Source organism: Suncus etruscus, chromosome 1, assembly GCF_024139225.1.
Source record: "Suncus etruscus isolate mSunEtr1 chromosome 1, mSunEtr1.pri.cur, whole genome shotgun sequence".
Lineage (NCBI taxonomy): Eukaryota > Metazoa > Chordata > Mammalia > Eulipotyphla > Soricidae > Suncus > Suncus etruscus.
The window spans coordinates 46,166,660-46,180,614 of record NC_064848.1 but is presented as its reverse complement, the minus strand read 5'-3'; the positions used below and the strand labels follow the sequence as shown (position 1 = coordinate 46,180,614).

Here is a 13,955-nt window from a genome sequence, read left to right as displayed (position 1 = left end):
AAAAAATAGTGAATGAGGCCCAGGTATTGTAACAATACCACAAAAGATAATGTCAAGGATGTGGGAATTCTCTGTACTAGCCTCACTAATAGTATATTCTATAAAATAAGTCATTCTTTTTGTTTTGTTTTGTTTTGTTTTGGACCACACCTGGCAACATGTGGACTGGTAGGGGACTGGTCTCAGGTACATTGAAAAAAAAAGGTTAGAACTAAATACCCAAGCCGAAGTCAACAACAACAGAATCAAAAGACCCAAACTGTATCAAGCTAAACACAAAATGGACTTGTTGGGGCCAGAGTGATAGCATAACGTAGGGTGTTTGCCTTGCATGAGGCCGACCCGGAACAGGCCTGGGTTCGATCCCCAGCATCCCATATGGTACCCCAACCCTGCCAGGAGTGATTTCTGAGCACAGAGCCAGGAGTAACCCCTAAATACTACTGGGTGTGACACAAAAAACAAAGGCAAACAAAAAACAGACAAAAAAAAGGGACCTGTTACACTGGTAGACCAAGGGGATAAGGGCAGAGGTATGGGATGCAATTGGAAGTCATTAATAGTGGTGGGAATGGTCCTAATTCACTGTTAATATATGCCTGAAATACAACTATGACAGACTTGTAATCACAATGATCAATAAAAAAATGTTTTAGAAGTGGGGGGGGCTTTCATAGACATCATACAGAGAAAGGGCTCTTGTCTTGCACACAGTCAGTGGGTTTGATCCCTGACATACAATATAGTCCCCTTAGCACCTCCAAAAGTAACTTCTAAGAATAAAGCCAGAATAATTTCTAAGCACTGGAGGTGTGGCCCAAACATCACACACACACACACACACACACACACACACACACACACACACACGCACGCACACACGCACGCACGCACACACACACACACAATCATGAACATAATGCGGGGCCTGATCGACAGCACAGAGGTAGGGGCGTTTGCCTTGCATGCAGCTGGCCTAGGATGGACCAGTGTCCCATAGGTGGCCCAAAGCCAGGGTCAATTTCTGGACGCATAGCCAAGAGTAACCCCTGAGCATCATCAGGTGTGGCCCAAAACAAACAAACAAAAACATAATAAGATACCTCTGTGGCTTATTAAAAAAAAAAAATAAAGTAACAAGTGCTAGTAAGAATATAGAGAAACTGGAATTCTTATACATTTCTAGGAGAAATCGATTGGGAGAAGGGGAGCTAAGGGCATATCCAGCAGTACTCAGGACTTACGCCTAGCTCTATGCTCAGGGGACCATACAGGATGCTAGAGATCAAACCTGGGTCAGCTTCATCTTTCCTGCTGTATTATCACTCTGACCCCAAAATAATATTTTTAAAGGGGCTATTGGGCAATAAACACGTACTGCTCAAGGATTATTGCTGGCTTTGTGCTCAGGAGTAAACACCCTGGAAGTGCTCAGGGCATTAGGAATTTAAACCTATGTTGGCTGGATGCAGCATCTTAACCCCCAGAAGAAAATTATTTTTTGTTTTATTTTTGTTTCTTTGTTTATTGGTTTTATGGGTCACACGTGGTGATGCTCAGGGATTACTCCTAGCTCTGCACTAAGGGATCACTCCTGGCAGTGCTTAGGATGGATATGAAATGCTGAGAAATCAAATTCTGCTATAATTATCTGTGGACTCTCAATAATTTTTCTTTCTAAGACAGATACTTCTTCAAAAGGTTAAAAGAGATTCTATGTAGCCCCAGGTGTAAAATTCTACTCCTAGATGCATAATCAAGAGTAGGGGTCCTCAAACTACAACCTGTGGGCCACATGCAGCCTGCCAAGGATATTTTTTTCAACCAGCGGATGTTTTTGCTGCCAGTGCCTGTCCTGCTCAGTAGCTGACTCATTCCTGATCCACAGTGCGCAAGTGTGGAAAGTGTGCCACACTCTCCAACTCCTTTCCATCTCTCTGTCTCTCAATTCCTCCTGTCAGTCTCAGGCAGGTCTTCAAACTACAGTCTTTTTTTAAATTATAGTCTGGCCCTCCAATGGTTTGAAGGACAGTGAACTGGCTCTTGTTTGACTGCACCACAATCAAAATGCAATGTTTAAGAGGGGGTTGCCTAGATCACCCCTGGCCCTTACGAAGAGGAGGACAGAAAAGGAAAGAAGTCAAGGGGGATGAGATACATGGGAAGCAATAAGGAACAGGGATCAAGGAGAAACAAGCACATTGCTAGTGTGAAGGAAAGGTATAGCTAAATAGGGAAGCCACAGAGTCAACAGCACTGGAAGAAATAAAGAGATGCAAACTTCGGGCCCGGAGAGATAGCACAGCGGTGTTTGCCTTGCAAGCAGCCGATCCAGGACCTAAGGTGGTTGGTTTGAATCCCAGTGTCCCATATGGTCCCCCGTGCCTGCCAGGAGCTATTTCTGAGCAGACAACCAGGAGTAACCCCTGAGCACCGCCGGATATGGCCCAAAAACCAAAAAAAAAAAAAAAAAAGAGATGCAAACTTCAACAACCAAACTTAAAAATATGCCTGTCCATATGACCGGCTGGAGATAAGGGGGGTGGGTGAGAAAAAATATAGGAAACCTGATGGAGGGAAAAAGACACTGGTGGTAGGGCCAGAGGGATAGCACAGTGGTAGAGCATTTGCCTTGCATGCAAACAACCCTAGACAAACCTGACTTCAATCCCTGGCATCCTATATGGTCTGAGAGCTTGCCAGGAACGTTGAGTGCAGAAACTCATGAGTGCTGGCAGGTGTGGCCCCAAAACAAAAAGATACTAGTGATGGATTGGTGCTGGAATATAGTACTGTCAAAAAAAAAAAAAAATTCTAATTTTGTAAATCACAGTGCTTTAATTTAAAAAGAGGGGCAAAAAATTTAAAAGAAAAAATAAGTCACGAAGGAAATTTGTAACCCGAGGAACCTCAAACACTTAAACCAGAACACTGGCACACAAATCAAGTATCTGACCAAAAAAAAAAAAAAAAAAAAAAAAAATCTCATATTCATGACAGAAATAATAAGAGTTAAGGCAAAGACCTGGTAAGAATTTTATTTCCCACCCTTGAAAGTCAGGAGCATAACAGGCTTAAGTAAAGAGACCGTGGGGAGAAAGATTACAGTTATGTCCTCTTTTAAATTACATGATCTTAAAAACAACAAATTAAAGTTAAGAGTTTATGTGCTATTTCTTGAAGACTGACTGAAAAACTACATTCATTACTGACATAGGGAAAGGGAAATAAAAAATAGCTAAGAGTAATAAAAAACTTAAGACAAGGGGCCGGAGAAATAGCATGGAGGTAAGGCGTTTGTTTGCCTTTCATGCAGAAGGTCATCGGTTCGAATCCCGGCATCCCATATGGTCCCCAGAGCCTGCCAGGAGCAATTTCTGAGTGTGAAGCCAGGAGTAACCCGAGCGCGGCCAGGTGTGCCCCCCCAAAAAAAAATTAAAAATAAAAAAATAAGAAAAATCTTAAGACAAACGTAAATACGTATTTTTGAGAGATTAGATTTTAGGATTTTATGGGTTAAAAGAAAAATTATATACATATAATACAAATGTAAAAAAGGCAAACAACTTAAAACTGACAACAGGAAGTATAACTGAATTGTCCATATACTAAGTTTCTACTTGTTAATAGTCAGAATTATCATAGAATTCAAAAGCATTAATAAGACCAACATCGTGAACCCTGAAGAACATGAAGGCAAAAGTGGAAGAATATAGACACTCAGATCCAAGCCAGCCCAAAAGGTTTCAGAGAAAACAGACTAAAGTAGAAAAACTCCAAGACACATTGTACTGAAAATAACAAAATCCAAAGACAGAATATAGAAAGCTGCAAAATTAAAAAAAAAAAAAGGAACTTACAAAGGAAAACACATAAAATTGACCAACAGATCTATCAAATAAAATTTTATCCTTAACATCATCTTACTAAATTTTACACTTGTAGAACTTACCTATTTTACAAAAATGTTACAATGTATAGCTCAGAATTATTCAAAAAACGTATTTTTTTGGTTTTTGGGATGCCGGGATTCGAACCACCGACCTTCTGCATGCAAGGCAAACACCTTACCTCCATGCTATCTCTCTGGCCCCTCAAAATGTCAATTTTTTTGGGGGGGGTCACACCTGGCAGTGCTCAGGGGTTACTCCTGGCTCCATGCTCAGAAATGGCTCCTGGCAGGCACGGGGGACCATATGGGACGCTGGGATTCGAACCGATGACCTTCTGCATGAAAGGCAAATGCCTTACTTCCAAGCTATCTCTCCGGCCCTCAAAATGTTAATTTTTAAATTACTTTCTCAACTTATCATTGATTTACAACTTGTGGAATTTCAATTTAGTTCTATTCATCTATATGTGTTATACATGTCATCATATCCACAATTATTTAAAAATCTCTCCCATAGGTGGCATAACAAAGAAACATAGTAAAGGAAAAACAAATTGTCAAAGTTATTAGAACAAAGATTTTGTCCATAGAACTAAGCTTACAAGGGTATATAGTGCGTATGGGAATATTGGAATACTGGTGTAGGGTAGCGGGTTCTTTGGCAATGCATATACTGTTGGGATGATGTATACAAAAAAAATATCAGTACTGTAAATGCGGTAAATACTACTGAATCAAAGTTTAAAAATAATTTTAATGGGGGCCAGTGAGGTGGCGCTAGAGGTAAGGTGTCTGCCTTCCTTGTCTGCTAGCCAAGGAAGGACCGCGGTTCGATCCCCCGACGTCCCATATGGTCCCCCCAAGCTAGGGGCAATTTCTGAGCGCTTAGCCAGGAGTAACCCCTGAGCATCAAATGGGTGTGGCCCGAAAAACCAAAAATAAATAAATAATAAAAATAATTTTAATGTGTTCCTAAAAGGGGGCCAGACAAATAGCACAGCAGTAGGGAATTTGCCTTGTATGTGGCCCACCCAGGACGAACCAAGGTTTGATTCCCAGCATTCCATCTGGTCTCTCGGAGCCTGCCAGGAGCAATTTCTGAGGGCAGAGCAAAGAGTAACCCCTGAGTGCTGCCAGGTGTGATCCCCTCCCAAAAACAAACGAACAAACAAAAGTATCCTAAAAGTAGGTTGTATGGGAAAGAATTTCATACTTCCTTAGTGTGAAAAATTACACTAAGAAAAAAAACATCAACTAAAATATATACATGGTGAAAGACTGAAAGCTTTCCACCTAAGAACAGGAATGAGACAAGGATGTCTTTCTGTTTTCACATTGGCTATTCAGAGCAGTAAGACAAAAGGAAGGAAGGAAACTATTTTTACTTATAGGTTGTATACTGCTATATATTTATCTTTTTAAATCCCCAAATATCCCCAAGAAAGCTTTTAGAACAAATAAACATTTTATTTATAAGATAAAATGTTAACACAGGAGAGTATTCAGAGGATACGGTCTCGAACACAACTGCCCAATATTATTCCTGGCACTAAATATGATCATCTGAGCACCATGAGAAGCAGAAGCAATCCCTAAATCCCTAAGCACAGCCAGGTGTGGCCCAACAAACATCCCATCACCAGCTATAAAAAAAAAAAAAAACAAACACTAATGCTTTCATTTCAATATTCTTTTGGGGATTGGAGGGGTGGTTTCTTTTTTTAGTGTATTAAACTAGTTTGAATTTTTTTTTTAAATTTCTTTAGAGAAATGTCATGGGAAAAAGTGGGGATGAGATATATTTAAGAAAAAGCATGGGGCCCGGAGAGATAGCACAGCGGCGTTTGCCTTGCAAGCAGCCGATCCAGGACCAAAGGTGCTTGGTTCGAATCCCGGTGTCCCATATGGTCCCCCAAGCCTGCCAGGAGCTATTTCTGAGCAAACAGCCAGGAGTAACCCCTGAGCAATGCCGGGTGTGGCCCAAAAACCAAAAAAAAAAAAAAAAAAAAAAAAAAGAAAAGAAAAAAAGAAAAAGCATGGATTTCTCTGGAGGAGATAAAATCTCAAGTTGAGGTGAGGTACAATCTCCAAGTTTGAGAATGAGACCCAGAAAAACCTTTACAAAGCTGGTTTTATAGAAGGGTTTTTCCTCAAACTCTAGGGTCAATATTCTTTTGAAGATAAAAACCTAATGATTCAAGTACAATGCAGAGAATTTAGTAAGGGTAAACAAACATATGCAATACAACCTGAAGCAACAGGTATAACTACCAAGGATTTGATTTACAGGCCAGAGTAATAATGCGACAGGTAGGGCACTTGCCTTGGGTTTATCAGGAGTAATTCCTGAGTGCAAGGGAGGAGTAACCCGAGTATCACCACATGTGGCCCCACAATAAACAAACAAGACCTGCCAAAGATTTCCATTTTCTATTCCTCTACAACTTAATTTTTCTCATTAGTACAGCAAAAGAAAATAAATCACATTACCCAATATCAATAAGTGGTGGTTTATCTCTCCCTCTTTTGTAACAGAGGAAAAGTTCTGGGCTTTTCAAACTTCCATAGTTCAAGTTTGCTTGGAGAGCTGACGGAGTGGCTTCAACACAGGTATAACCTTCAGGGACTGTTTCCCCAGCTGATTTGATAATAACTGCAATATCTGTAATTGGAGCTTTCGGTCCAGTTGACTTAGTATCTAAACGATTTATTTCTTGATCCAAAGGAGTAGATGTATCAGTAAGACCTGCCACAACAAAGTAGTCGGTCACTCTTGGCCCTTTGTCTTCTATCATGGCTGCTACGGTAGTTCCTAAAAGGGAGGAAAAGACATCAATTAAGTTAAGACATCAATTTTTCCTGATTTAGTAGCATTGAAATATACCTGGTTAGCACTGTCCAACTAACATAATTCTTAGTGGATTAATCAAATTGTCATTCTGTGGAAGAATCCTGCCTTGTTATCATCTTGTCTATTTGCCTCTTAAAAAGTATAAGTTGGAATCCCAGAAAGTACAGAGGTAAGGTGCTTGCCATGCATGCAGCTGACCCCCAAAATTCACTGTCCAGAACCACATATGAACCTCCTGTGCAGAGCCAGGAGCAATCCCTGATCAGGCACCACTAGGTATAATAACCCAACTTCCCACAAGCCCCCACCCCACAAAGTACAAGTTTATAGTACCACTTCTAAAATGAATAAGATCCATTTGTGTGTCTAACACTGTCAAGGATAATCAAACTGACAGAGACAGGGTTTGGTGCTTCCCTTTCAGCAAAATGTACTTAGTGAACAATAATTAAAACCACTTTAAAAAATTATTCTGTAAGTTACAGAATTCCTAGAACAAAGTTTCATACTTCAACTATTGAGTGTTCCATGAATTAGTCAGATCCTTATGCAAAAGAACAAAGGAGGGCAAGGGATGTGGCTCCACAGTTGTACACGTGGCTCACAGACCCTGAGTTCAATACCTAGTACCATAAGATAAGTAAATAAACAGATAGAGGAAACAGCAATATAGCTAAATCAGTCTCTTAACAATGCAGTTAGAAGTCCACATCTTAACTTAATTTCTTGATTGATTGATTATTTGGGCCACATCAGCGGTGCTCTGGGGTTACTCCTGGCTCTGCACTCAGAAATCACTCCTGGGAGGCTCGGGGGACCATATGGGATGCCAGGAATCAAACTGGGTCTCTCCCAAATTGGTTACATGCAAGGCAAATGCCCTACCACTGTGCTATCTCTCTCTGGCCCCAAGCAGTCCATTTCTTAAGAAATTTTAGGGGTCAAGATATAGTGCAGAAGGAGCTGGTGTTGCATATATCCGACTAGCGTTTGACCCCTGGTATCCCATATGGTCCCCTGGCACCACCAGGAGTGAGTCCTGAGTGCAAAGCCGGAAAAACCCTGAGTATCACTCAGTTTAGCCCCAAAACAAAAAGGATAAAATTTTAGTAAATTATATAAATTGAGGAGTCATTAAATATTTCATTATATGAATGCCAGATGAAACATTAAACACTATAAACAAAGAAAAGTTACATCAAATACTCATTAAGAGTCTTAGGTGCTGATAAAAAAAGAAAAAAGAGGGGCTGGAGAGATAGCACAGTGGTAAGGCATTGCCTTGCATGCAGGACTGTGGTTCAAATCCCGGCTCCCGGCATCCCATATGGTCCCCTGAGCCTGCCAGGGGCGATTTCTGAGCGTAGAGCCAGGAGTAGCCCCTGAGCACTGCACTCAAAAACGAGAGACAGAGAGAGAGAGACAGAGAGAGACAGAGACAGAGAGAGACAGAGACAGAGAGAGACAGAGAGAGAGAAATAGAAAAAAAAAGTCTTAGGTGCTGATAGAAACACAGAGAATATTGGGCCGTAGAAACAGCATGGACGTAAGGCATTTTGCCTTGCTTGCAGAAGGTCGGTGGTTCAAATCCCGGCATCCCATATGGTCCCCTGAGCCTGCCAGGAGCGATTTTTGAGTGTGGAGCCACGAGTGACCCCTGAGTGCTGCCGGGTGTGACCCAATAACAAACAAAAAACAAAATTCAGAAACACAGAGAATATGAACTTGAGTCAAGACTCCTATTATCTTTTATGTAGGTGGGTAGGAGCATCACAAGCAGAAGTACTCAAGGGCTACTCCTGGTTCTATGCTCAGGGGTTGTTTCCAGTGTGCTTAAAGGAATGTGGCAGATATCAGTATTCCTGCATGTAAAAGCTTGACTCAGCCAGTGGAGCTACCTCTCCAGCTCCAAGACTTACCGTATTTTTAAATTCAATAAAATTAAATTAAATTAAACTTCTGGTGTTTAAATATTATCATGAATTTTATGGTTTGTTTTGTTTTGCAGTGCCAAAGAGCAAATTGAGGGTCTCACATATGCCACCACCACCCACACTCCTGCCTAGATTTTAAATGCTTTTTAAAAACAACTTTATTAATGTATAATTCACATACAATAAAATGCACACATTTAAAGCTTACTATTTGGTTAGTTTTAAAGTGTGTGTGTGTGTGTGTGTGTGTGTGTGTGTGTGTGTGTGTGTGTGTGTGTGTGTGTGTGTGTGTAAAACCATTACTACACTCAAGATAATACACATACCCATATACACCTAAGTGTTTGGAAAGACACATAACTTGATTTTATTCATCTTTGAATTCTACTTCCTAAAATTGTTTTAAATTCAACATAACATAAAAAACATAAGGGTTTTTTTTTTTTGTTTTGTTTTGTTTTTTACTTTTTTTTGGGGGGGGGGCGCATACCAGTGACACTCAGGATTACTCCTGGCTATCCGCTCAGAAATCGCTCCTGGCTTGTGGAACCATATGGGATGCCAGGGATCGAACCCAGGTCCGCCCTGGGTCAGCCACATGCAAGGCAAACGCCCTACAAGTGCGCTATCACTCCGGCCCCAAATGAGGGATATTTTAATAGTTTTCTCATGATGTCTTTTATCTAATTTAGCCATCAATATTAGACTCACAAATAGAAATGGGAAAGAATTTTCTTTTCAATTTCCTGCACATTAGTAATTGGTATTATTTCCTGAAATGGTATTATGTCCTGAAATAGACAATGTAATTCACTGGGCCTAGCACTCTATCTGATAGGGAAGGGATTATTATTTTGGGGAAGGTGCAGGATGTCCCAAGCAGTGCTCAGGAGATGAACACAGAGACCACTCCTCACTTTATTCATCTAATGGTTCAATGGTCCAAGAATGTGATAACTCTCAGCCCTCAAGGTGCTGACAGAGCTACATTCAGCAGTGTATTCATGGCTATAACTGGCAATATCTTGGAGGGCATATATTGCCAACTGGGATTAAAAACTGGAACTGTGCCCTGTGCCATCTCCCTAACCCTAACAGGTAGATTTTTAAAGACAAACATGTAGAACTATGTAGAACTATTCAGATTACCAATATCATCTTAAGCATTTGTAGATAGTATCACAGTCCATTCAAGCTACTGTAATAGACTACTATAGATTGAATGGCTTATAAACAATGAAAATTTATTTCAAACATAGTATCACAGTCCATTCAAGCTACTGTAATAGACTACTATAGATTGAATGGCTTATAAACAATGAAAATTTATTTCAAACATAGATGGGAAGTTCAATACAGAGGAGAGGCATTAGCAGATTCACATTGGTAAGAGCTAGTCCCATCATGTTAGTTAGGTTTCAACCTAAGAATTGGAGGAGGAGCCATGAATGTAGTGGATCCTTGACATCAGAGGGATCCACCAGTGTACTCTTGGTGTACTTTGAGAGAGTGGCCCTATTACAATTACAATTAAAAAGTAAAATTTAGGGGCCAGAGTGGTGCCGCAAGAGATAAGGTGTCTGCCTTGCCCGCGCTAGCCTAGGACGAACTGCGGTTCCATTCCTAGTGTCCCATATGGTCCCCAAGCCAGGAACAATTTCTGAGAGCACAGCCAGGAGTAACCCCTGAGCATCATTAGGTGTGGCCCAAAAACTAAATAAATAAGTACAATTTAAGGCATAGAAACAGTTCAGAGGCTTCAAGTAACTGCAAGGCTAGCTTTAATTAGGACACAAGTTCTAATCCTTACTGTACCATCCACACAGAGAACCTGCCTGGCAACTCCACTGTCTATGATCACCAGGACAGATGATTCCAGTAGCACAGTAGTGAAAAGTGTATTAGTACCTCAAAAAGAGGCCTGACTACTGGTAAGCACTGCAGACAACCATAACCCTATGTTATGTTAGAGCCTAGACACTTGTGAGTACACTATGCAAGTAATGCAAAATTAGAGTGCAAAAATGCACAAATTATGCAAAAATTATGCACAAAAATGCAAAAATTAAAATTAGTGTGTAAAACTCAACAATCAAGAGTGCATTGGGGCTAGAGAGATAGCATGGAGGTAAGGCGTTTGCCTTTCATGCAGAAGGTCATCGGTTCGAATCCTGGCGTCCCATATCGTCCCCCATGCCTGCCAGGAGCCATTTCTGAGCATGGAGCCAGGAATAACCCCTGAGCACCGCCGGGTGTGACCCAAAAACCACAACAAAAAAAAAAAAAAGAGTACAGGCATTAACCTCCCAATGTGTGGCTCCTGCCAAGCACTAGAGATAAAAATTGACAAACACCACAGCCTGGTATATGTGTAACCTCCAAACATCACAACAGAAGCAACTACAATGAAGGGAAGAGAAAATTAATTTAAACACTATTAGTTTTTGAAATTAATATGTTAAACAATGAAGACCAATACTGACACAAGCATTCCATCTGTAGCAGTATCTTTCAAATAGGTCCATTTTTATCTAATTATCAAATTTATTGGTATGACATAGTCCATAACATGCCCTGACTATAATTTGTTTTTGTTTGGGGGCCCCATCAGCTGTGCTCAAAACTTAAGCCTTGGCTCTATTCTCAGAGATCACTTCTTGTGGGACTTAGAAAATCATGAGATGCTGAGCATGTAACTACCTAGGTCAGCCATATGCAAGATAAGCACTCCACTTACTGTACTATCACTCCAACCCCCTAAGTAACTTTTTTTTAAGTCTTTTCTTTGACCAATGTGTCAAAATATTTATTTCGAAAGTATATATTTTCATTGACCAAATTGTACTTAGAAATTTTGTGAAAATCATTTGTTCACATATTTTCTTTTTCTTTTTTTAATTCTGGAGCCACACCTTGATTTGTGCTTAGGGGATCTGCAGTATCAGGAATCAAAAGCAAGTCTTCAACATAAGAAAACAGATGATGGGGGCCTGCGAGGTGGCGCTAGAGGCAAGGTGTCTGCCTTGCAAGCGCTAGCCAAGGAAAGGACCACAGTTCGATCCCCTGGTGTCCTATATGGTCCCCCCAAGCCAGGGGCAATTTCTGAGCGCTTAGCCAGAAATAACCCCTGAGCATCAAACGGGTGTGGCCCCCAAAAAAAAACCAAAAAAAAAAAAAAAAGAAAGCAGATGCTTAATTTGTGGACCCAACTCCCCAACCCCAGATATTGATTTCTAGCTTTATTTACACTATGATCAGAAATTATGCTCTGTATGACTTTAATTCCTCTGTATTTACTGATATTATTTTTGTGCTAAAAAACAGTCTATCTTTTTTTTTTTTTTTTTTGGTTTTTCGGCCACACCCGTTTGATGCTCAGGGGTTACTCCTGGCTAAGGGCTCAGAAATTGCCCCTGGCTTGGGGGAACCATACGGGACGCCAGGAGATCGAACCGCGGTCCTTCCTTGGCTAGCACTTGCAAGGCAGACACCTTACCTCTAGCGCCACCTCACAGGCCCCTAGTCTATCTTAATATGGTCTATCATATGCTTTTTGAAAAATGTATATTGTTGGGGCCGAAGATATAGCACAGTGGTAGGGCATTTGCCTTGCATGCAACTGATCCAGGATAGACAGTGGTTCGAATCCCGGCATCCTATATGGTCCCGTGCCTGCCAGGAGCAATTTCTGAGCAAAGAGCCAGGAGTAACCCGAGTGATGCCCCTGAGTAACCCAAAAAAACACAAAAAAAAAAAAAAAAAGAATATATATATATATATATATATTGTTTTTGAAAAAGGGAAAAATGTTAATCTTATCAAGTACCTGGATAGTGTTGTTCAAGTATATAATATTTGTGCTGACATTTTTTTTTAACTGTACACAGTCATGCTCAAAGGTTACTCCTGGCTCTTCATTAAGGAATCATTTCTGATGGCTCTCAGGGAACTTTTACAAAAAGGTGTAAACATATCAATGTTGGTGCAGATGTGAGAACAGACATTTTATTCACTGCTGGTGGAAATGTAGAGTGTAGTCCAGCCTTTCTGGAAAACAATGGATATTACTAAAAAGCTAGAAATTGAGTTTCTATATAATCTGGCAGTACCACTCCTAGGGACATAGCCTAGGAATCCAAAAAATACCATGCAGAAAAGCCCTCTAGGCACTCCTATATTCATCATAGCACTATTTACAATAGCCAAAATCTGGAAACACCCAAATGCCTGAAAACATGACTAAAGAAACTGTGATACATCTACATAATGGAATACTATGCAACAGTTAGAAAAAATAAAGTCATAAATTTTGCTTATACATAAATGGATATGGAGATTATTATGCTCAGCAGAATGAATCAGAGGGGGAGGGAGACATATAGAATAATTTCACTCACTTGTGGGGTGTAAGAAAAATAGATAGTATGGTAATAATACCTAGAGACAATAAAAATGAGAATTAGGATGACCAGACAATGGTAGGAAGCTTGCCACAAAGAGAGGTGAATGCAGTTAGGGTAGGGAATGGTTCACAGTGACAGTGCAGTGATAGTTGGAACTGATCACTCTGGCAAAAAACTGGGTGCTGAAAGGGGATAAAGTGATATACATGGTAACTCTTAATTAGCAATAGAGCAAACCACAGTATCAAAAAAAGAAAAGAGAGAAGTAAAATGCCTGCCCCAGAGGCAGGGGAGATGGTTGGGGAGAAGGAAACTGGGGACACTGGTGGTAAGAAATGTGCACTCTACTGCAAACCAAAGTGTCTAAAAGGAAGGAGAGAGGGAGAGGGGGAAGAGAGACAGGAAAAGAGAGAAAGAGAGAGGGAAGAGAGAGAGAGAGAGAGAGAGAGAGAGAGAGAGAGAGAGAGAGAGAGAGAGAGAGAGAGAGAGAGAGAGAGAGAAGAAAAATGTAAATGAGAAGGGCATCAGGGCGGGTAAGAAGGAAACCTGGGACATTTGGTAGAAACAAATGTGTACTGGTGAAGGTTGTTTACAACTAAATCATGAACAACTTTATCTGTAGGGGGGAAATTGTATTATAAATAACCTTGTAAACACAGTAAATTTAAATTTAAATGTAAATTTAAAAAGATAAAAGAAAAAATGCTTGTCCTTATTTTGGACAAAGGAACAAATGAATGTTAATCTTACATATAGTGTTGTTGAAGTGCTGACCTTTTTTTTTTTGGGGGGGGGGCAACTATACCCGACCATGGTCAAAGATTACTCCTGGCTCTGTGCTCAAAAATCATTCCTGAAGGTTTTCAGAGAGCTAT

The 13,955-nt window shown here is 40.5% G+C and overlaps 1 protein-coding gene across 1 annotated transcript in view; it reads right to left on the bottom strand.

Annotated features, from left to right (window-relative positions):
- DENND4C (DENN domain containing 4C) overlaps positions 1-6,700 on the bottom strand; it is an 86,654-nt gene extending 79,954 nt beyond the window's left edge. The window contains 1 exon segment of the mRNA XM_049769399.1: positions 6,383-6,700. Within this exon segment, the coding sequence (XP_049625356.1) occupies positions 6,383-6,687 (305 nt within the window). The 5' untranslated portion in view covers positions 6,688-6,700.
- Positions 6,701-13,955: the final 7,255 nt, after the last annotated feature.